At 45.6% G+C, this 24,125-nt stretch overlaps 1 protein-coding gene across 1 annotated transcript in view; it reads left to right on the top strand.

Moving 5' to 3' along the window:
- BTAF1 (B-TFIID TATA-box binding protein associated factor 1) overlaps nt 1–24,125 on the top strand; it is a 565,336-nt gene that overhangs the window by 432,858 nt on the left and 108,353 nt on the right. The window contains exons 36-37 of the mRNA XM_029609940.1: nt 13,771–13,930; nt 14,317–14,487. Of these exons, the coding sequence (XP_029465800.1) occupies nt 13,771–13,930; nt 14,317–14,487 (331 nt within the window). The remainder of the gene's footprint in view (nt 1–13,770; nt 13,931–14,316; nt 14,488–24,125) is intronic.

Raw genomic sequence — 24,125 nt, 5'->3', positions numbered from 1 at the left:
TTGGTCCGAAAAAACATTTGCTTCAGAATTATCTTTTGGAGTGGATCTACAAAATGTACTGGCGAAGGGGAATTTGATTTTGGTGTGGCATAAACTGTAAATGTCATTTTCAAGTGCAACATTTGTATACATTCGGGGTAGATTTTTTAAAAATGCGCGTGCGCATCCATATGTGTGCGCTACCCAGCACGCGCAGACATGAGCCAGGAAAAATGCAACAAACAAATGCAGACAATAGGGAAAATAAACACTTCTCTGTCATAGAAACATGATGGTAGAAAAAGACCATATGGCCCAACCAGTCTGCCCATCCATTCAATTAATTTAGCATTATAATTCTCATTCCTTTCTTAGAGATCCCCTGTATTTATCGTATGCTCTCTTGAATTCAGATATTGGTTTTGTCTCCAGCACCTCCACTGGGAGGCTGTTCCACGCATCCATCTCCCTCACTAAAGAAATCAAGATCACAAGATCATGGGTCTTTCTCATAGTAGCCGCCATGGAATGGAATAAACTACCAGTAGGACTATGTGAGCAGTCAGATCTAAAAATGTTTAGAAAATCAGTGAAGAAAATATTTTTTGAAAAAGCTTTTGCTAGTTTATTTTGATTATGTATTGTATTATTTTTAAAGTAAAGTTCTTATGTTCTTATTATTGTCTTGTATATTTAATGTGGTACATTATGGATGTTACTTTGTAAACCGCACTGTGAATACATGTTAGGAATTTGCGATCCAGAAGAAAGTTTTAAATAAATATTTCCTAACATTACTCCTGAATCTACCCCCTTTCTCCATCATTTCATGATCCTTCATTCAAGAGTCGTCTTTCCATTGAAAAATGCTCACCTCCTGTGCATGGAAACTGTTGAGATATTTGAATCTCTATTGTTATCTCCTGTCTCGTCTTTCCTCTAGGGTAAACATGTTTAGATCTTTAAATCTATCCCAATATGCTTTAGAACAAAGACCACTGACTATTTCAGTAACCACTCTCTGGACAGTCTCCATCCTGTTTATATCCTTTTGAAGGTGCAGTCTCCAGAATTGTACATAATATTCTAAATGAGGTGGCACCAGAGAAGTATACAGTGGCAATATCACCTCTATTTTTCTGCTGACCATTCTCCCTATGCAGCCAAGCATCTTTCTGGCTTTTATCATTGCTTTATCCACCTGTTCGGCCACCTTAGATGATCAGATAGAATTACCCTTAGATCCCTCTCTTCCTTTGTGCTTAGAAGAATTTCACCTCCAATATTGTACCTTTTCCTTAGGTTTTTACATCCTAAATGCATTACTCTGCTTTTTTTAGCATTAAATATTAGCTGCCAGACCTTTAACCATTCCTCATAAGAACATAAGAAAATGCCATACTGGGTCAGACCAAGGATCCATCAAGCCCAGCATCCTGTTTCCAACAGTGGCCAATCCAGGCCATAAGAACCTGGCAAGTACCCAAAATCTAAGTCTATTCCATGTTACCATTGCTAATGGCAGTGGCTATTCTCTAAGTGAACTTAATAGCAAGTAATGGACTTCACTTCCAAGAACTTATCCAATCTTTTTTTAAACACCGCTATACTAACTGCACTAACCACATCCTCTGGCAACAAATTCCAGAGTTTAATTGTGCGTTGAGTAAAAAAGAACTTTCTCTGATTAGTTTTAAATGTGCCCCATGCTAACTTCATGGAGTGCCCCTTAGTCTTTCTACTATCCGAAAGAGTAAATAACAGATTCACATCTACCCGTTCTAGACCTCTCATAATTTTAAACATCTCTATCATATCCCCCCTCAGCCGTCTCTTCTCCAAGCTGAAAAGTCCTAACCTCTTTAGTCTTTCCTCAAAGGGGAGCTGTTCCATTCCCCTTATCATTTTGGTAGCCCTTCTCTGTACCTTCTCCATTGCAATTATATCTTTTTTGAGATGCGGCGACCAGAATTGTACACAGTATTCAAGGTGTAGTCTCACCATGGAGCGATACAGAGGTATTATAACATTTTCCGTTTTATTCACCATTCCCTTTCTAATAATTCCCAACATTCTGTTTGCTTTTTTGACTGCCGCAGCACACTGAACCGACTATTTCAATGTGTTATCCACTATGACTATGACGCCTAGATCTCTTCCTTGGATTGTAGCACCTTATATGGAAACCAACATTGTGTAATTTATAGCATGGGTTATTTTTCCCTATGTGCATCACCTTGCACTTATCCACATTAAATTTCATCTGCCATTTGGATGCCCAATTTTCCAGTCTCACAAGGTCTTCCTGCAATTTATCACAATCTGCTTGTGATTTAACTACTCTGAACAATTTTGTGTCATCTGCAAATTTGATTATCTTACTCGTCGTATTTCTTTCCAGATCATTTATAAATATATTGAAAAGTAAGGGTCCCCTCGAGCTTCACTAGATCCCTTCTTGTTTTCCACTCCTTCCTGGCTGTCCACCATTACAGATTTTAGTATCATCAGCAAAAAAAACCCAATCCTTTCCCGATAACCCTTCTATTATGTCACTCACAAAAATGTTAAAAAGAACCAAGGATTGATCACTGAGGCACACTGCCTCAGGTCTTGAATGAGTAGATGTGAATCAGTTATTTACACTTTTGAATAATAGAACTAGGGGGCATTCCATGAAGTTAGCAAGTAGCACATTTAAGACTAATTGGAGAAAATTCTTTTTCACTCAATGCACAATAAAGCTCTGGAATTTGTTGCCAGAGGATGTGGTTAGTGCAGTTAGTGTAGCTGGGTTCAAAAAAGGTGTGGATAAGTTCTTGGAGGAGAAGTCCATTAACTGCTATTAATCAAATTTACTTAGGGAATAGCCACTGCTATTAATTGCATTAGTGGCATGGGATCTTCTTAGTGTTTGGGTAATTGCCAGGTTCTTGTGGCCTGGTTTGGCCTCTGTTGGAAACAGGATGCTGGGCTTGATGGACCCTTGGTCTGACCCAGCATGGCAATTTCTTATGTTCTTATGCTAGTAATAACCCCCTCCTCAGAAAAAACTCCATTTACTGCTACCCCCAGCCAATTTCTAACCTAGTCAGTCAGTCGAGATAAAGCTGTCCCATCTGCTTCTTGGATGATCCTACCCCTTTAGCTTGATTTTTCATGTTAGAAAAAGAGAGGATGTTATAAGGACAATGGTTGCAGTACTTTCATCTTCCCCAAGTTGTGAGGAGGAGATACAGAATTGAGAGAGCTAGAATAAGGGGAGATGGGAGTAGAAGGGATGGGGAATGAGCCAGAAAGGGGTCAACTAGGTCAGAAATGTGTAGAGAGAGAGAGAAGGGAGGAGAGAGCATGAAAGTGCAAGCCTGCTGACAGGGCATTAGAACTGGTGATCAATTATGGCTCTGGTCTTTATCCTTTCTTCCTGCTTCCACCTTCCCTATACCAATTTCAAGTCTCAGGATATTTCTCCCTCTTATCCCTGCTTCTACGTCTGGCTCTAGTCAGAGAATAGCAGTACTGCACCTTCAGAGCCATGTTCATATTGTGACCCCAAGCAGCAGCAAATTTGTCTGATTGCAGTTGGAAGAAGAGATTGGAGACGTGAGGTGGGCAGAGAACAGTAAGGGGAAATAAAAACCATGGAAGAGGGTAGAGACTGGAGACTGGTGGTGAGGGGAGGCACCCTCAAAACTGATGTTTACAGGACAAAAACATTTCTGCTAAACTCTTTCTCAAAGGACAAGCAGGATGGCAGTCAGTACATTGGAGCCCAGCAAGGAACTTTTGATTTCAAAGCTTCTAAACTTTTCAGAATGCTCTACTGAGCAGGGGCAGCTTTAGCCATCTCCCTGCCTCCCAGTCTCAATTTTTTCCACAATGCCTTCAAGTCACGGTTCTTCGCTCTGTCTTTCGGCTACTGTAGTGCAAGCTTCTGGAGCTGCAGAAGCTGTTTTTTCTCAAAAGGCCCTGTGGGTTTTGTTTGTTCTGTCAAGTATTATGTATTTTTTGTTTCAATTTTTTCTTGTTTTTTAATATTTTACTTCTGTTGACTGCATGGTGTGTGGGCTTAGAGCCCAGCCCAGCCTGGTCAAGATTTGGTTTTATACTAATAATGCCGCCCAGCTGCTTATTAGCATTGCATGCCATGTACATTCAAGTACCAGAGCACCAGTGGGAGTATTACATGGCCCACTTGAAGTGCCATCAAGCAGTGTGTGGTGCCGAGTCACCAATTCCAAGCACTATCGAGTACCTCCAAGCAGCACTGGTTGCAACCAGGCGCTGTCAGCCATGTGCACCACCGAGCACAATCCAGTAACAGGATGCCTGGCACCATAGGGCACCAGACACCAAAGGAATTGGTGCACGTGAAATACAAAATGGGTGACTGGTGCCACTGGCACCACTGCAGAACAGCTGTACGAGTTCTAGCAGAATAGACATCTGTTCCTGGCCTGGCATGGACAATAGAACATGCCGTGACATGGGCATAGGCAGCAATGCTGAGATTGACTCAATCTCTGGTACTGCATAGTCAGGCACACTTGTGCAAACGACTGCAAGGTCAAGCATCACTGCACTGATGCAAAGCGATGCAGACACTATGTTGATGAGCGCAGCTGTGCCATAGATAAATATTGTCATTGGTGCACAAAATCACTGGTGCAATGGGATGTGACTGGGATGAGCCCTCTACAAATATGAATGAGTTCATACTTTCTCCTTGTTGGACCAGCCATTTGGAGTAGGTATCAGGAGAATAGAGTTATGGATCTCCTTCTATGAAAGCTTGCTATTTGATTTCCCTGTCACTGGGGAGCTTGCAGGGATTATACTATCTGTTCTCTTGCAGGGGCTATGCTTGATAATGGCACAGCCATTATAGAGTGGAAGAGTAGCCTAGTGGTTAGAGCATTGGGCTACGAACCAGGAGACCAGGGTTTGAGTCCTACTGTCGCTCCTTGTGACCTTGGGCAAGTCACTTTACCCTCCATTGCCTCAGGTACAAAACTTAGATAAGCCCTCTGGGGATAGGGAAATACCTACAGAACCTGAACATAATCCACTTTGAAGTGCTAAAAAAAAGTGTGAAAAGCGGAATATAAATAAATAAAACAAAATTTGGTCAACCATAGGATCAGCGCAGCTCCTTACAGGTCTCCTATATGGAGCTGGGGAGTGGAAATGTATGGGGGTTAGTGGCTGCTTCTCTATCCCTGAAGCTCTAGAGTCTGTCTACCAATATATCTTCTACTTCTCTGGCATCCAGAAGGGATTTCAGGGTGGAAGCCTTGGTGTGTCTTAATGTATTGTTTTGAGAAGAGGTCCATAAAACTTTCCTCTGTTTTGCTAGAAATCTGTTCAAAATGCTTTCTGCATTTTCAGGTGTGGGTTGGTTAACCAATGTGTTTCACTTGAGTGAAATTGACAGACTTATCTACTGTATGGATGACTTTACATGTGCTTTATATTGAGTGGGTTTTAGTCAAAGCTCACCCCTAGAGCCTTCCAATGTGTTGGGGGATCTCAGCACGGTGCACCACATAAATTAGAAGTTCTTTTATGCCTCTGCACTCTTGTTAGCATAATATCTGACTGGGGAAGTCAGGTTTTTATTAGTGATAACTTGGTAGGTAGTCTGCCTCAAGACCCCAGGTACCTTTCTCATCTTATTTGAAGATTTTCCAAGTATGTTGTTTCTTTGCACATTGCTAGTTACTGGCTAATGTTATGCATAAACCTGTAAGGACAATCTGTTAATCTTCGGATACTACTAATTCACAGTCTTCCATCCGGAGGACTCTCAAATCCAAGATAGTCTACTCAAGCTCCTTCTTGACATCAAACAACCTGTAATGTCCATAGCCAAGGGCTCTATTCTCATGATTAATGAATTATGCCCTTCTTTCACCCAAGAGTACCTGGGTCTAGTGGGGCGTGCCAAAACTCACTGTGATGGAGCTCTGAATGCATCATTTTCAAAGCAGCAAAGTGGGATTTTTGCCACACTTTCCCACCATACTCCTGTTTTGGCAAGGGTCCTGATGTGAAATTGAATTTTAAACAGTCTGTACTATGGAGTCTCTTTGAGGAATAGAACCCAACTCCATTCCCTCCTAAAGCCCATTATTGGTCAGAATGCCTGAAAAAAAATGGGGGGTGGGGAAAGGAACAGATTATATGAGGATGGTCTATTATCACCCAAAGCACTGTTTAGATTTTCCTTTTTTTTTTAATGCAGCCTGATAGAACTAGTATTTATTAAGACTATCTTGTATTTATTAGAATAAGCAGAGTATGAATAACAATGCAGGAGAACATGATGATGGAAGATGTATAAGTTCATTTTTTTTTCTGTTTTTGTTTTAATTCCACATTTGATATTTTTGTTTTATGTTTTAATTAGTTGTATGTTATATATTACTATTTTATGGATGTAACTATGGAAACTGCTTAAATTCTGGTTTGTGGTATAAAATTTTTTAATAAATATAGCTTGGCAGTCTCCCATATGTAAAGACTATCTTGCTTGTCCTCAAAGAATGTAACATTATCTACTGTGTTTCTCTAATAATAAGGATTTTTGGAGTAGGACTTGAAATATAAGCCCTACTCCAAAAGTAAGCCCTAGCTTTTAAAAGGCCGAATGGTTCCACCCCAAGACTTACCGAAAGGCCCTGGGGGGGGGGGGCAGACGGAGGATTGTAAAAAAAAAAAAAAAAAAAATCCCAAAACCACCCCAATCCTACAAATGTACTTCATTGCATCCCCCTCCCCCCCCCAAAAAAAGCTTGCCAAAACTCCCTGGTGGTCCAGCGGGGGTCCCAGGAGCGATCTCCCACTCTCGGGCTGTTGGCTGCCAGCAGTCAAAATGGCGCCGATGGCCCTTTGCCCTTTCCATGTGACAGGCTATCGGTGCCATTGGCCGGCCTCTGTCACATGGAAGGAGCAGGCCGATAACTAATATTTAACGATAACGAAGATTGAACCGAAAGGTTCGGCCGAAAATTGAATCTGATTGGTGAATGAAAGAGCCTTGTCCTCATTCACCAACCATGAAAAAAAAAAAAAAGATATCCCTGAAAATAAGCCCTAACCTGTTTTTCGGAGCAAAAATTAAATATAAGACCTGTCTTACTGTTGGAGAAACACTGTACCTGTAACAGTAGTTCTCTGGTGGACAGGAGGATGTCAATCCTCACGATACCCTCCCGCCTCCTTGGAGTTGGTTTCTTTTTCCAAATCTTAGCTTTCTCATGAACTTGACAGGTCCTGCCTGGGAGGCAGGAATGTGGCTAAGACTGCTCATGCTCAATAAAACATTCTTAAAAGTTCTAGAAGGTTTGAAATCAAAGTTCCGTGCCAGGCTCCATCAGATGATGTAACCCATGTGTGAGAATTGACATCTTGTTATCCATCAGAGAACCACTGTTACAGGTAACTTCACTTTCCCTGTACGTACCAGGATCAGTCCAGACGGTGGGTTATGTTCCCCGTCCAGCAGATGGAGTCAGAATAAAAAACTCGAGAGGGGGCACTATATAAGCCCCTCCCCTTTCCTCAATCTTCAGTATTCTTCTGACTCCAGCAGATGTGAGCAGGGGACTCTGCGGTCCCCAGTGCAGGAGATTAGGTTTTCCAGTTTTCTGTTTTCTTTTGCTTTTTTCTCATAAAGGGATCAAGTAAATAAGTAAAAGGTATAATTTTGAAACAATTTAGTTTTCTGAGGAGACTCAGCAGGTTTCTGCCTTTTGAGTCGTGAGGTGCTTGCTGCCAGGTCTGTACCTCGTTTCTTTTATTCCCCCCCCCCACCCCCCTCCGTTTTTTCAGGGCACCCTTCTTTGGGTATTGGGGGAGTGTTGGGGAATTTTCTTGTGTTAAAAAAGAAATTTTTTCCTCAGGTTTTCTTGTTGTACTCTCTCTATTCGGGCCGGACCCGGGGTGCATACTAGTGGTGCTAGTTACTCCCCCTCCCTCCCCCGTTATTTTAAATTAGTTTCAGCCGCTACCGACCCACGGTTTGCGAATCCTTCTCCCGGGACCGTCGGACGCCGGGAGGTTTAGTCCTTCGGCGCTCTCTCTGGGTCGGTGGGGGAGGGGTGGTCTGTGTGCCCGCGGCGTTTCTGCAGTGTGAATCATGCGCTCTTTTTCCTGTCCTTTCAAAAAATAAAAATAAAAAAGCCGAACAGACCATGCCACGCTCCTCTGAGTGTTCTGCCTGCAGCAGGCAGGCTGGTCAGCTCTCACGGGAGGGCCTCTGTGACTCCTGCATTTTTGAGGGTGAAGTCACCGAAGGACAGGAGGACGAGTCCGCGGGTCCCCACTGTGAGGACCGCGCGTCTCGAAAGCGGCAGGCCCCGTTCCCTCTGAGCGCGGGAACGGCGGCCATTTTGTTTTCGGAAGGGGAGGGAAAATACTGAAGGCCCGACTCCGGTGTTGCCCTCTGGCTCTGCGCCACTCCCTGGCCCGGAACCTGGCGGTCGTGGAGGGGAGCACCAGGATAGTTTTCCTCAGGGACCTTTGGAGTTTTCGCCCGAGTTCGTGCTTCTTATGCACCGGGCATTCTTACAGTGCAAGTCTCAGCCCTTGGAGACTCCTGGGGGACTCCCTCCTCCCAAATGGGCGCGTCTGGGATCGTCCCTGGAGGGGTCTTCTTCCCAGGATAGGGCGTTACCTCATGCAGGAGACCCAGGACCCTCCCGGGTCCCGCAGGCCCCAGTGGGTGGCCCCAGCAACCCCCCGACAGGGGACCCGCTCCTGGATGCAGAGGATGACCCCACGTTCACTTCTCAGGTGGAAGGGGATGACCCAAGGGTCCTACGAATTTTTCAGTATGATGAGCTGGATGATCTAATTCCTCATATTCTCCAGGAAATGGATATTGATGCTCCCCCAGAACCGGTAGCAGCCTCTTGTCAGGGCAGAAAGGGGGACCCTTTGCTGGCAGGCCTTCGTCCTCTGTCGAAGGCGTTTCCAACTCATCCCACCTTTTTGCAACTGATCTCTAGAGAATGGGATTCACCGGAGGCCTCTCTCAAGGTCAGTAGAGCAATGAACAAACTTTATCCTCTGCCAGAAGATTTTTTGGAGCTCCTCAAAGTTCCTGCTGTGGAATCCGCAGTTTCGGCCGTAACTAAGAGCACTACCATCCCGGTCACGGGTGGTACAGCGCTCAAGGATCTCCAGGACAGGAAGTTGGAGGTTTATCTCAAAAGAATCTTTGAGGTTTCAGCATTGGGCCTCCGAGCGACCATCTGCAGTTCTCTTGCACAAAGAGCGGGACTCCGATGGGTTCAACAATTGCTCACCTCCCAGGTTCTTCCGGATGCTGAAGCTCAGCAGGCGGATCGTTTAGAATCCGTGCTCACCTATGGAGCAGATGCCTTCTATGACCTCCTTCGGGTCCAGGCCCGATCGATGGTCGCTGCGGTCTCGGCCCGTCTGCTTCTGTGGTTGCAAAACTGGTCAGCAGATGCCTCTTCCAAAACACGCCTAGGCTCGCTTCCTTTTAAAGGTAAGCTTCTCTTTGGAGAGGACTTGGACCAGATCATCAAGTCCCTCAACGAGAATGCGATTTACAAGCTTCCGGAGGACAGGCCGTGGACATCTAGGTCCTTCAGATCCACCAGGTATCGCTCCCGTACTCAACGACGATACCGTCCTCCCAGACAGCAGCAACAGCAGCATCAACAGTCTCGGACTTCTCCTTTTCGTTCGCAGACCTGGACCTGGTCCTTTCGGGGCCGCAGGCCCGGCAAGGGAGGACAGCCCCAGAGTTCTTCCTCAAAACTCCAATGATGCCAGGCTGACCTGCGATCTGATTCCCAGTCTGGGGGGTCGCATTGCCCGCTTCTACGGGGAATGGGCCCGAATCACGTCGGATCAGTGGGTCCTGGATATCTTAAGACACGGCTACGCCTTGGATTTTGTCCGCCCGCCCAGAGACAGGTTTCTTTTAAGAACATAAGAACATAAGAAAATGCCATACTGGGTCAGACCAAGGGTCCATCAAGCCCAGCATCCTGTTTCCAACAGTGGCCAATCCAGGCCATAAGAACCTGGCAAGTACCCAAAAACTAAGTCTATTCCATGTAACCATTGCTAATGGCAGTGGCTATTCTCTAAGTGAACTTAATAGCAGGTAATGGACTTCTCCTCCAAGAACTTATCCAATCCTTTTTTAAACACAGCTATACTAACTGCACGAACCACATTCTCTGGCAACAAATTCCAGAGTTTAATTGTGCGTTGAGTAAAAAAGAACTTTCTCCGATTAGTTTTAAATGTGCCCCATGCTAACTTCATGGAGTGTCCCCTAGTCCTTCTACTATCCGAAAGAGTAAATAACCGATTCACATCTACCCGTTCTAGACCTGCGGCTCTTTTCTCAAGAGACAAGCAGTCCAGCAAACTCTCGACCATCTTCTCTCTTTGGGGGCAATTACCCCAGTATCTGCTGCCGAACTGGGTTGGGGTCATTATTCCATTTATTTTGTGGTGCCCAAGAAAGAGGGCAATTTTCGGCCCATCCTGGACCTCAAGACTGTCAACCAGTACCTCCGGGTCCCACGTTTCCGTATGGAAACTCTACGCTCAGTGCTGGCGGCGGTCCACCCAGGGGAATTCCTCGCATCCTTGGATAATAACGGAAGCTTACCTGCATACCCCGATTCACAGGGCGCACCACTGCTATCTTTGTTTCAAAATTCTACGGTAGGACAGCATTTTCAGTTTAAAGCACTCCCGTTCGGTTTGGCGACAGCTCCACGGGTTTTTACAAAGATTATGGTGGTTGTGGCCGCAGCCCTGCACCGAGATGGGGTTCTGGTGCACCCTTACCTGGACGACTGGCTTATCCGGGCAAAATCTCGAACCGAGGGGGTCCAAGCGGTCAGCAAGGTGGTGCGATTACTTCGGTCCCTAGGGTGGATCATCAACTTTCCCAAGAGCAGTCTCTCTCCATCCCAGTCGTTGAATTTTCTGGGTGCGCGCTTCGATACCAATCTGGGACAGGTGTTTCTAAGCGAGGACCGGGCACATGCCTTGCACGAACAGATCCTCCAGTTCCAATCTCTCCAAGCACCCACAGCATGGAACTACCTACAGGTACTGGGGTCCATGGCCTCCACCATAGACCCTAGTCCCGTGGGCGTTTGCGCATCTGTGTCCTCTTTAGTGGGCCTTGTTATCCCGTTGGAAGCCAGTGTCGCGGGAATTTCAGGAGGTTCTCCCAATACCGACTGTTGCAAGGCTCAGTCTCCGCTGGTGGCTGGTTCCTTGCCACCTAGCACGAGGGGTCTCCCTGGAGGTCCCAGACTGGGTGGCCGTCACCACGGACGCAAGTCTGACCGGCTGGGGAGCGGTCTGCGGGGCGGATTCCATTCAGGGCACTTGGACAGCGGAACAGTCCCGGTGGCCCATCAACCGTCTGGAAACGAGAGCGGTGCGCCTGGCGTTGCAGGAGTTTCTTCCCTTGGTCCGCCATCGGGCGGTCAGGGTCCTATCAGACAACGCGACCACGGTATCGTACATCAACCGTCAGGGGGGCACAAGGAGCCGTCACGTCTCGCTGGAAGCGGACAGACTGATGCAGTGGGCGGAGGTCAACTTGAGTCGCCTGGCAGCCTCTCACATTGCGGGCGTGGACAATATACAGGCGGACTTCTTAAGCCGACAGCGCTTAGATCCCGGAGAATGGGAGCTTTCCGAGGAATGGACCTCACATGGACCTCACATGGACCTCATGGCCACGGCCGCAAACGCAAAGGCCCCTCGATTCTTCAGCCGATGAAGAGAATACGGGGCGGAAGGAGTCGATGCCCTGGTTCTACCGTGGCCTCTGAAGATCTTACTGTATGTCTTCCCTCCGTGGCCCCTGGTGGGGAAGGTTCTCCGTCGCATAGAGAGCCATCCGGGTCCAGTCATTCTAGTAGCACCGGAATGGCCCCGACGGCCCTGGTTTGCGGACCTTCTTCATCTAGCGCCGGAGGGACCCCTGCGGCTCAATCATCTCTTCCACCTACTGCGACGGGGTCCTATATTTTTCGAGCAGGCAGATCGCTTCTGTCTTGCGGCTTGGCTTTTGAGAGGCGCAAGTTGAGACGCCGTGGATACTCCGAGGGAGTGATTTCCACTCTCCTAAGGGCACACAAGACGTCTACCTCTGTCACTTACGTGCTCGTCTGGAAAGTCTTTGAGGTATGGTGCCAGGAGCGTTCTATTCGTCCGGTCTCTGCTTCGGTGACACAAGTCCTTTCCTTCTTACAGGCCGGTCTGGATTTGGGGTTAGCCTATAATTCACTTAGGGTACAAGTTGCGGCGTTAGGGGCTTTCCTGCACAATGGGCAGGACTCAAGGCTGTCGGCTCACCCAGATATTGTACGTTTTCTGCAAGGTGCTAGACACCTGAAGCCACCCTTGAGGCTGCCTTGTCCGTCTTGGAATCTTAACTTAGTACTTCGTATACTGAGCGGGCCGCCTTTCGAGCCTCTTAGGTTGGCTTCTATCAAGGATCTCACCCTCAAGACAATATTTCTGGTGGCTATCTGTTTGGCCCGTCTTATTTCGGAGCTTCAGGCGTTGTCTTGTCGGGAGCCATATCTTCGCTTTACTGACGAAGGAGTCTCTTTACGCACTGTCCCGTCGTTCTTACCAAAGGTAGTCTCAGCTTTCCATATTAACCAATCTGTCTATTTGCCTTCCTTCGCTTCGACGGAACCCAGGGAACTCCGCAAGCTTGATGTCAGAAGGTGTCTCCTTCAATATCTATCTGTCACTAACGGGTTTCGTCTCTCGGACCACTTATTCGTACCCTGGTCGGGTCCTCGGAAGGGTCATCTGGCCTCCAAAGCAACTGTTGCACATTGGCTCAAAGGGGCGATCTCAGCCGCATATCTTGGGGCCGGGAAAATCCCTCCAATTTCTGTTCGGGCACATTCACTTCGGTCCCAGGCGACTTCCTGGGCGGAAAGTTCTTCGGTATCTCCCCAGGAGATCTGCAGGGTGGCCACGTGGACGTCTCTCCACACCTTCGCACGCCACTATCGTTTAGATGTCCGGGCGCCAGGTTTGGATTCTTTTGGGGATAGAGTCCTTCGAGCGGGGCTGTCTGTGGCCCACCCATAGTAAGGGAAGCTTTGGTATATCCCACCGTCTGGACTGATCCTGGTACGTACAGGGAAAAGAAAATTTATTCCTCACCTGCTAATTTTCATTCCTGTAGTACCATGGATCAGTCCAGACGCCCTCCCTGTATTTTACGGGGTTTTTCTCTTCTCAGTTGGGATTGTTGACTCCGCTCGAAGGTCAGTCTTTCTGTTATTTCTCTCTGTTTCCTGGGATTTTTTCCAGTGTTAGTTATGGTTCACGTTCTGTTGGCAAGTTCCCTCTGGGGTAATGTTTAGTCAAATTTCACTTTTTTGGCCTTGTTTTCGGGCTTCTCTTTACTTGATCCCTCTATCTCCTCTCTTGTTGGCTTTGCTAGTCTAGTTTACTGAAGATTGAGGAAAGGGGAGGGGCTTATATAGTGCCCCCTCTCGAGTTTTTTATTCTGACTCCATCTGCTGGACGGGGAACATAACCCACCATCTGGACTGATCCATGGTACTACAGGAACAAAAATTAGCAGGTGAGGAATAAATTTCTTTTATAGTAACTCAGAATAATATTGTTCCTTGGAAAGTAGGTCAAAAATATTAATGAAATCTGTTTCACCTGAATTTTGATTTTTCTTTATTTAAAGCTGGGTAGGAGTCGGACAACTATTAAAACTGTGTCGCACTTTTTTAGGTTTAACAATGATCCATCTATAGATGTTCTGTTGCTTACCACTCATGTTGGTGGATTGGGTCTTAACCTAACGGGTGCAGATACAGTTGTGTTTGTGGAACATGATTGGAACCCCATGAGAGATCTTCAGGCTATGGATCGAGCACATCGTATAGGACAGGTAATACCTCACTCATTTTCCTTGGCTTTGTAATTAAATCAGTTTTCTCTGAAGACAAGCAGTTCATCTTAGATACACGTGGAAAAAATCATCCTGATAGCACCAACATGGACCCTTTTTCCAGAGCTCTCCAGGAAATTTAGAGATCTCTATGGGCATGTATGAAAGTACCTATGGCCCTCAACTATGCCACAATGAGTTAAACATGTTTCGTTCTTGAGCATCTGCTTTTTGCTGTGACTAGCAAGTCCATGCCTTAGTATTTTTGTATTTTATACTTGACTCTTTGTTTTATTGACTTAAACTTCTCCTCTCCTTTTAAATGCTGTTCTGGATAAGGAAAAATAACCTTTTGCACAAGATATGACAGATTATATTGCTTTCAGAAACGTGTTGTTAATGTGTATCGCCTGATAACAAGAGGAACCTTAGAAGAGAAAATTATGGGTCTTCAGAAGTTCAAAATGAGTATTGCAAATACAGTTATAAGCCAAGAGAATGCCAGCCTGCAAAGCATGGGAACAGACCAGCTTCTTGATCTATTCACCCTTGACAAAGTAAGACATGTTTTTGTTAAATATTCAACAGGTACTAGAAGTAGTTTAATCCTGACAAATATGGAGACTGGATGGCTCATTGTTTGCACAAAGGTTACCTAACATTTCATCTCTAACTGATTTAAACTCACCTAAGATTGGTAATGCTCGAGATTCATTTGAGATTCGTTACCATCTGAAAACTATTTGGCCTCTGTGAAATTAACTAGTGTTCTCTATCCAGTATCCAGTGAACTTGTATCCATATCATAAAAAACAAAAAATACATATAATTTGACATCAGTTAACATTGTTAGTAGTTTCAGCTAAAAGGCCAAAGATTGTCAGAGAGATCAAATTAACCTCTTACCCTTAGAGGTGATCTCTAAAGACTAGGGTTGAAGCATGTTAGCAGTACAGTATGGATAGGTTTGCACTGAATCTGTTTTAATAAATTGACAGCATTGCAAAACAAAACTATCTGGCACCTTTTACAAACACTAAATTCATTAGAGAAAAAAATGAAATACTGACATACTCAACAATACATATGCTCTATGAGATCTCCCCAAAGGCTTTAAAATTCAGTACATTTGTTTAAAGTTTAAAAGTATACATTACTCATACCATCTCAAATTCTGGTCAAGTTACAAACCACCATTCATTAAAAAAAAAAATAAAAAAATGGATCAACAATAACATAAAATCTAAATTTTAATCAAAATCAATGGCCAAAGGTCATTAATGGTGTGCCCCAGAGGTCTGTATTGGAACTTGTGTTTAGCATATTCATAAATGATGTGGAGAAAGGGAAGATGAGTAAAGTGACAAAATTTGCAGATGACACAAAATTGTTTTGAGTTGTTAAAATAGATGCGGATAGTGAAGAACTGCAGAAGAACCTTGTAAGACTAGGAGACTAAAGTTCTAAATGGTAAATGTAATTTAATGTGGACAAGTGCAAAGTAATATAGGGGAAAATAATCCCAACTATGGGTACATGATGCTGAGCTCTGTGTTAGGAGTCGCCACCCAGAAGAAGAAACCCGGAGTCCTTGTGTACAGTACCTTGAAATCTTCGGCCCAGTCTGTGGCAGCAGTCAAAAAGGCAACTAGAATGTTAGGGATTATTTAGAAAGGAATAGAGAGCTAAACTGAGAATATGTAATGCCCTTGTATAGCTCTATGGTGTGACCGCACCTTGAATCTATATGTGCAGTTTTAGTTACTCCATCTCAAAAAAGACATAATGGACATAAAGGTACAGAGAAGGGTGACAGGACTAGAGGACACCTGAAACTAGCAAAACAGCAAATTTAAAATAAATCATAGGAAGTATTTTTTCACTCAGTGCATAATCAAGCTATGGAATCTGTTACTGGCTGATGTGGTCAAAACAACTAATATAGTGGGGTTCAAAAGAGGATTGAACAAGTTCCTGAAGGAACTATAAACAGTTATTAACCAGGTAGACTTGGGAAAGTCAGTGCTTATCCCTGGGAGTGAGATATAAGAGCTATTGGGAATCTGATGGGTACTTGTGACCCAGACTGACCACTGTTTGAGTCAGAATGCTGAGTCCGATGGACCTTGGTCTGGCCAACATGACATTTGTGTTCTTATGTTAATTTTTTACCACTTTGCACGATTCTCTCAAAAACATAGAAATGGTGGCAGAAAAAGACCAAACGGCCCATCCAGTCTGCCCAGCAAGCTCCCACACTTATTTTCCCATACTTATCTGTTTCACCGACCACCAAATTCAGGGCCTTTGTTGGTAAATGTTTGATTCGAATTTCCTGCCACCCCCTGCCGTTGATGCAGAGAGTAATGTTGGAGTTGCATCAAAAGTGAAGCATAACTGCTACATCAAACAAGATACCCCGATGCTTGTTTACCCAGACTGCACAGATCAATGCCTTGTTGATTGTTGTCTGAATGCAAATCCTCTTTTTCACATTTCCCCTTGCCGTTGAAGCAGAGAGCAATGTTGGAATTGCATTAACCGTGTGAAGGCTTATTGAGTAAGGGTAGTAATCACCAGGTAGTAGCCACCATTCCAGCAAACCACCCCCATGCCTCTTCTCTTCATTCCCATCCTCTAGCCTTTATGGATCCACAGGGCCAGATATTCAAATCTACGCCCGATTTTATAACATGTGCGCGCAGCCGCGCGCATGTTATAAAATCCAGGGTCAGCGCGCACAAGGGGGTGCACCTTGTGCGCGCCGAGCCCAGATGGCTTTCCCTGTTCCCTCCGAGGCTGCTCCAAAATCGGACCATATTTAGGTTCTTCAATCTCTCCTCAAAAGTCATTTTATGAAGACCATCCACCTTTTTGGTCGCCCTTCTCTGGACCGCCTCCATCCTGTCTCTGTCCCTTTGGAGATATGGTCTCCAGAACTGAACACAGTACTCCAGGTGAAGTCTCACCAAGGCCCTGTACAAGGGGATCATCACTTCCTTTCTTTTACTAGATATTCCTCTCTCTATGCAGCCCAGCATTATTCTGGCTTTAGCTATCGCCTTGTCACATTGTTTCGCCAACTTCACATTGTTAGACATTATCACCCCAAAGTGTCTCTCCTGCTCTGTGCAAATCAGCCCTTCACCCCCCATCAAATACAGTTCTTTCGGATTTCCACACCCCATATGCATGACTCTGCCCTTCTTGGTATTGAATCTTAGCTGCCATATCTTTGACCACTCTTCCAGCTTCCTTAAATCCCATCTCATTCTCCCCACTTCTGGCATGTCCACTCTGTTGCAGATCTTAGAATCATCCGCAAAAAGACAAACCTTACCTTCTATCCCGTCCGCAATGTCGCTCACAAAGATATTGAACAGGACCGGTCCCAACACCGATCCTTGCGGCACTCCGCTTAACACCGCTCTCTCTTCAGAGTAAGTTCCATTTACCATCACACATTGTCTTCTGTCCGTCAACCAGTTTGCAATCCAGACCACCACCTTTGGACCCACTCCTAAGCTTCTCATTTTATTCACAAGCCTCATGTGCGGGACCGTATCAAAAGCTTTGCTGAAATCCAAGTAGATGACAGAGCGTTCTTCCTCGATCCAATTCCCGAGTCACCCAATCAAAAAAAGTCAATCAGATTTGTCTGACAGGACCTTCCCCTGGTGAATCTATGCTGCCTCTGATCCAGCAATTCTTCTGACTGTAGATAGTTAACTATTCTTTCTTTCAGCAGCGACTCCATTACTTTTCCCCACCACAGAGGTGAGGCTAACAGGCCTATAATTTCCAGCCTCCTCTCTGCTTCCACTCTTATGAAGCGGGACCACCACCGCTCTTCTCCAATCACTCAGCACCACTCCCATTTCTAGGGATCTATTGAACAGGTCACGCAGCGGACCCACCAGAACATCTCTGAGCTCCCTCAGTATCCTGGTATGAAACTCATCAGGCCCCATGGCTTTGTCCACTTTCAGTTTTCCTAGCTCTTCCCATACATTCTCTTCTGTAATTGGAGTTTCATCTATTCCACTCCCCTCCAGTTTCTTGTTAACTAGCGACAGTCCTTCTCCAGAGTCCTCTTTAGTGAACACTGAAGTATTCGTTTAATATTTCTGCCATTTCTTCGTATCTCTCTACACATTGATCCTTTTCAACATTCAATTTCACTATACCACTTTGGAATTGTTTCTCTTTTCTCTGATGTATCTGAAAAATGTTTATCCCAGGACAAGCAGGATGATAGTCCTCACATATGGGTGACATCATCGTGGAGCCCCCTCACGGAAAAAACTTCTGTCAAAGTTTCTAGAAACATTTGGCTGGCACACTGAGCCTACTGAGCATGGCCAGCATGCCATGATCCCTGCATCCACAGGGGTCTCCCTCCAGTCTCTTTTTTCCACACTGCTTTTAGCCTTGCGTTGAAGGAGCTCTGTGAGTTTTTCTCACTATTTTTCCTCACAGAATATTTCATTAGAAATTAATATTTTCTGTCACAAAAATTTCCTATCGGGTCTCCCTTCAACATCCCGTTTGGCTGCTCTTTGGAGTCATTTTTTATCGATTCCGGTTATTTTTCATAACCAGTATCCGCAAGTCACCGACTGTTACCAGGCCTTAAAATTTTCAACAATGGCCACCGGTTTTAAAAGATGTCCATATTGTCCCTGGACAATGTCGATTACAGAACCACATGACATTTGCATTCTTTGTCTGGGATCAGGCCATGACATCCGCGCATGTTTAACCTGCACCCAGATGAAACCGAAGGGCAGGCGTGCCCAGATTGACAAGATGGAGGAACTTTTCAAAAAGATCACTCCATCATTGTCTGCGTCATCACCGAAAATACTGGCTTCCTCTCCTGAAAAGCATAGAGGTAAGAAGAAGTTCGGTGACCATTCATCACAGACTCCATCGGGGTCTTCGATAGCGTCCTCGTCCGCCAGTAAAGAACATCGAGAGAAAAAACGCCATCGGCACCGATCTGATTCTGTTCCTCTCGAAGGTCGAACCAATGACAAAACGGGTCCGGGAACAAGAGCTTCCATGCCCCTCTGTACCTGAGACACCGAGGCACTCTCCACTGGCAACAGTGTTAGAGGCTGTACCAACACATACTGTTGTGGAGGTACCAGCAGCGCTAGTTCTTCCTTCTCCGGTGACAGAGAACCCTGTTCCAGTGTCAAGAGAAGTCACCTCTGATTCAGCAAGCAGTCACCGAAGCTTGGAAGAAATTCCAACTTCCATCGACACCCATGCCACCATCAGCACCGGAGCCGACCATATTTGCTCCGCTAATAACAAGGATCGATGCCTTGCTCGGTGCCCTCCTGGCACCGACACAGATACCATTGGGTACTACGATACCTCCATCGGAGCCATCTTTACACTCGCAACCACCGAGTGCACCACCAATTCCGATTCCAGGTTCATCTGAAGACGATGACCATGACTCGGATCATACACCTGGATCATCAAGCTTACAAAAAGACCCGTTTTCCATCGAAGTCTTCAATGCTGTTTCCTAGTCCATCGATGCCCTCGCAGCCTGGTCCATCGGGAGATTTTATTGGTCGAGTCCCGTCGATGTCATCGGTGCCCTTCGGTTCTCCGAGACCTTTTCTGCCTCCATCGATGCCAAAGCAGATTCCAACCCAAATACAAAGATCTGCATAGATTTAAAAAAAAAAAAAAAAAAAAAGCATCCTCTTCCACAGGATTCTACACATCCTTCTGGATCTTATTTCCAGCAGCCACCAAATACTTGGGAGGATGTCAATACTGATTCTGATACTGACAGTGATGACCTCCCATCTGAACCTTCTCCACCAGAAGAAAGAAGGAAGTCCCCACCAGAGGACCTATCTTTCTAACACTTTGTTAAAGAAATGGCAGATACCATTCCATTTGAACTGCTGGCTGAAGAGGATACTAGACATAAGACACTAGAGGTCCTACAGTTTGTAGATGCACCAAAGGGAGGTCATGGCAGTACCTATCCATGAAGTTCTTCTAGAGCTTCAACATAGCCTTTGGGAGCATCCCTGTTCTGTGCCTGCAGTTAATAGAACGGACGCTACCTACCTGGTCCAACATACACTTTGTTTACAAAAGCCACAGTTACCACATAATTCTTTTGTTGTGGAATCTGCCCAGAAAAAGGCAAGGAAGCAGAAGCCACATTCATCTACTCCTCCAGGAAAGGAACAAAGATTCCTTGATACTTTAGGAAGAAAGGTGTTCCAGGGATCCATACTGGTGTCACGTATAGCTGCATACTAGCTATACATGACCCAATATCAAAGGAATTTATGGAAACAGGTCCAGGAATTAGCAGATTCCCTTCTTCAACAACAACAAGCCCTCATTGGCAAAGGACTAGAGTCAGGAAACATGAAGTGAGAGCCGCATATGACTCCCTCGAGACTTCGGCCCGTTTATCAGCTATGGGAATTAGTGCACGGAGGCGGGGTTGGCTGAAGGCTTTCGATCTCAGAATGGAAGTCCAAGAGAGACTCGTGGACCTCCCATGCACAGGAGACAACCTCTTTGGAGAGAAGGTACAGGCCACGGTATCTTTACTTAAAGATCATCACGAGACACTACGCCAACTCTCTAAGTTACCATCAGATCCAGCGTCCTGTGCACGAAAACCTGCTAGGTGTGACACTAGGTGCCCTTTTTACAGATCTCGTAGGTACTATCCACCTACCTCCTCTGCACGACCTTCCCGTCAAACTCAGAGAGGACGTTCATGTCAGCCAAAGCAGGCTATGCCTCAGCCACCTCCACAGTCAACACCTGCATTTTGAAATCTGCACCAGAGGACAGCAGCTTTTCCCACAATCCTCAAACCAATTTGCCCATAGGTTGACTCCATTACTTCCAACACCAATGGAGCCTCATCACCACAGATCAATGGGCATTAGCTATCCTAAAAAGAGGATACCATCTCAAATTTCAAACGCTACCCCCAGAGTCTCCACCCGTCCCTCTGTGGTCCTACAGCATCTTAACATCTCAACTACAATCAGAACTTTCCACCCTGCTGACTACCAGGGCTGTAGAAACTGTTCCCCAGTCTCAACAGGGCAGAGGGTTCTACTCCTGCTATTTCCTCATTCCAAAGGAAAACAGGCGGCCTCCGTCCCATACTAAACCTCCGCAATCTCAACAAATTTCTGCACAAAGAAAAATTCCGAATGGTTTCCCTGGGGACCATTCTTCCCTTGTTGCAACAAGGGGATTGTTTCTCTGGACCTTCGAGATGCCTATGCTCACATTCCCATTTCCCCACATCATCGAAAAGAACCTGCGATTTTGTAATGGGGAAAAGAACATAAGAAATTGCCATGCTGGGTCAGACCAAGGGTCCAGCAAGCCCAGCATCCTGTTTCCAACAGAGGCCAACCCCAGGCCACAAGAACCTGGCAATTACCCAAACACTAAGAAAGAACCCATGCTACTGATGCAATTAATAGCAGTGGCTATTCACAAGTAAATTTGATTAATAGCCTGTTAATGGACTTCTCCTCCAAGAACTTATCCAAACCTTTTTTGAACCAGCTACGCTAACTGCACTAACCACATCTTCTGGCAACAAATTCCAGAGCTTTATTGTACATTGAGTGAAAAAGAATTTCTCCGATTAGTCTTAAATGTTCTACTTGCTAACTTCATGGAATGCCCCCTAGTCCTTCTATTATTCGAAAGTGTAAAATAACAGATTCACATCTACTCATTCAAGACCTCTCATGATCTTAAAGACCCTCTATCATATCCCCCCTCAGCCGTCTCTTCTCCAAGCTGAACAGCCCTAACCTCTTCAGCCTTTCCTCATAGGGGAGCTGTTCCATCCCCTTTATCATTTTGGTTGCCCTTCTCTGTACCTTCTCCATCGCAACTATAACTTTTTTGAGATGCGGCAACCAGAATTGTACACAGTATTCCAGGTGCGATTTCACCATGGAGTGATATAGAGGCATTATGACATTTTCCGTTTTATTAACCATTCCTTTCCTAATAATTCCTAACATTCTGTTTGCTTTTTGACTGCTACAGCACACTGAGCCAACGATTTTAAAGTATTATCCACTATGATGCCTAGATCTTTTTCCTGGGTAGTAGCTCCTAATATGGAAGACATTTTCAGTATTGAGTCCTCTCATTTGGACTGGCCTCAGCACCTCGAGTATTCACAAAATGCATGGCAGTCGCAGCCGCACATCTGAGAAAAAAGCATTCATGTTTTTCCATACCTAGACGACTGGCTTATCCGGAATCCATCCAAGCAATGAGCTCTTGCTGCACTCCAGAGCACCATATCCCTCCTGCATTCCTTGGGGTTTCTAATCAGCTACCAGAAATCGCATTTGACCCCGTCTCAGCTCCTTACTTTCATTGGGGCAGACCTCAACACCATAGTCGCAAAAGCTTTTCTTCCAAGCTACCGTGCCAACAATCTAGCGAATCTGGCAAATCACTTGAGTGCCTGCAGTGTCGCCCCTACTCTTCAATTTCTAACCCTGTTAGGCCACATGGCGTCTTCAGTTCATGTAACACCTATGGCAAAGTTAGCCATGAGAAGGACTGAATGGACCTTAAAGCCGCAATGGCTGCAAGCAATTCAGCCTCTGTCGACTATGATTCGAGTCAGACAATTTACGTCTCTCACTTTGGTGGACAGACCAGTCGGCTTTACAGACAGGCTTACCGTTCCAGCAACAGACTCCTCAAGTAACTCTAACCACGGATGCATCCCACTTGGAATGGGGAGCGCAGGTAAACAACCTTCAGACTCAAGGTACGTGGACCACGCTCGAACAAAATTGTCAAACGTTTTGGAACTTCGAGCGATACGATATGCCCTCTGTGCCTTCAGGGACCGTCTATCCCACAAAGTTGTGTTGATACAGACAGACAACACAGTGGCAATGTGGTACATAAACAAGCAAGGAGGCACTGGCTCCTATCTCCTCTGTCAGGAAGCAGTGCAGATTTGGGCCTGGGCCTTAGCACACTCCATCAGTCTCAAGGCCACTTACCTAGCAGCATACAAAATGTCCTAGCAGACAATCTGTCGCTGTTTCCATCCACACGAATGGTCTCTGGATCCCTGTGTAGCGAGCAAAATCTTTCAATGCTGGGGTTAACCAACCATAGACCTCTTTGCGTCCAAACTGAATCACAAAGTGGAAAGGTTCTGCTCCCTCCACAGCCGTTGACAAATGTTCCCCAAGGACGCCTTTGCTCGCCCCTGGAACCACAGGCCTTCTGTATGCCTATCCTCCGATCCCGCTTATAGCCAAGACTCTTGTGAAGCTCCAACAGGACAAGGGGATAATGATCCTCATAGCCCCGTATTGGCCTCGACAAGTATGGTTCCCAATACTTCTCGACCTCTTGATCAGAGACCCAATTCGCCTGGGCACAGCACCCACTCTCATAACTCAAAATCGAGGCAAGTTACGCCATCCAAACCTGCAAACCCTTGCTTTGACAGCATGGATGTTGAAAGCTTGATTCTACAACCACTCAATCTTTCAACGCCGGTCTCCCAGGTTCTCGTAGCTTCACGAAAGCCTTTCACACGTAAATCTTACAGTTTCAAATGGACTAGATTTACTAAATGGTGCACGCAAAATGGTGTTGACCCTTTTTCTTGTTCCACTTCATCTTTACTAGATTACTTATGGCACCTTTCAGAATCTGGACTCAGACTTCTTCTGTACGTGTACACCTGAGTGCCATAGCAGCATATCACAAACAGATAGGGGATGCCCCAATTTCAGCACAACCCCTAGTCAGTCGGTTTATGAGAGGCTTACTTCAGCTAAAGCCTCCCATCCGACCACCGGTTACTGAATGGGACCTTAATGTAGTACTTGCAGGACTCATGCGCTCTCTGTTTGAGCCTTTGCATTCCTGTGATGTGAAATTTCTTACATGGAAAGTATTTCCTCATAGCTATTACATCGGCTAGGAGGGTCAGTTAGTTACAAGCACTGGTCACTTACCCTATACCAGGTTCCTGCACGACCAAGTGGTCCTACGCACTCACCCAAAATTCCTACCTAAAGTGGTAATTGATTTTCACCTCAACCAATCTATTGTTTTCCCCACTTTCTTCCCAAGGCCACATTCTCACCAGGTGGAGAGAACCTTGCACCTTGAATTG

This window comes from Rhinatrema bivittatum, chromosome 7 (genome assembly GCF_901001135.1).
Source record: "Rhinatrema bivittatum chromosome 7, aRhiBiv1.1, whole genome shotgun sequence".
Lineage (NCBI taxonomy): Eukaryota > Metazoa > Chordata > Amphibia > Gymnophiona > Rhinatrematidae > Rhinatrema > Rhinatrema bivittatum.
The sequence above is the reverse complement of the archived record's forward strand: the minus strand, read 5'-3'. Positions and strand labels throughout refer to the sequence as shown.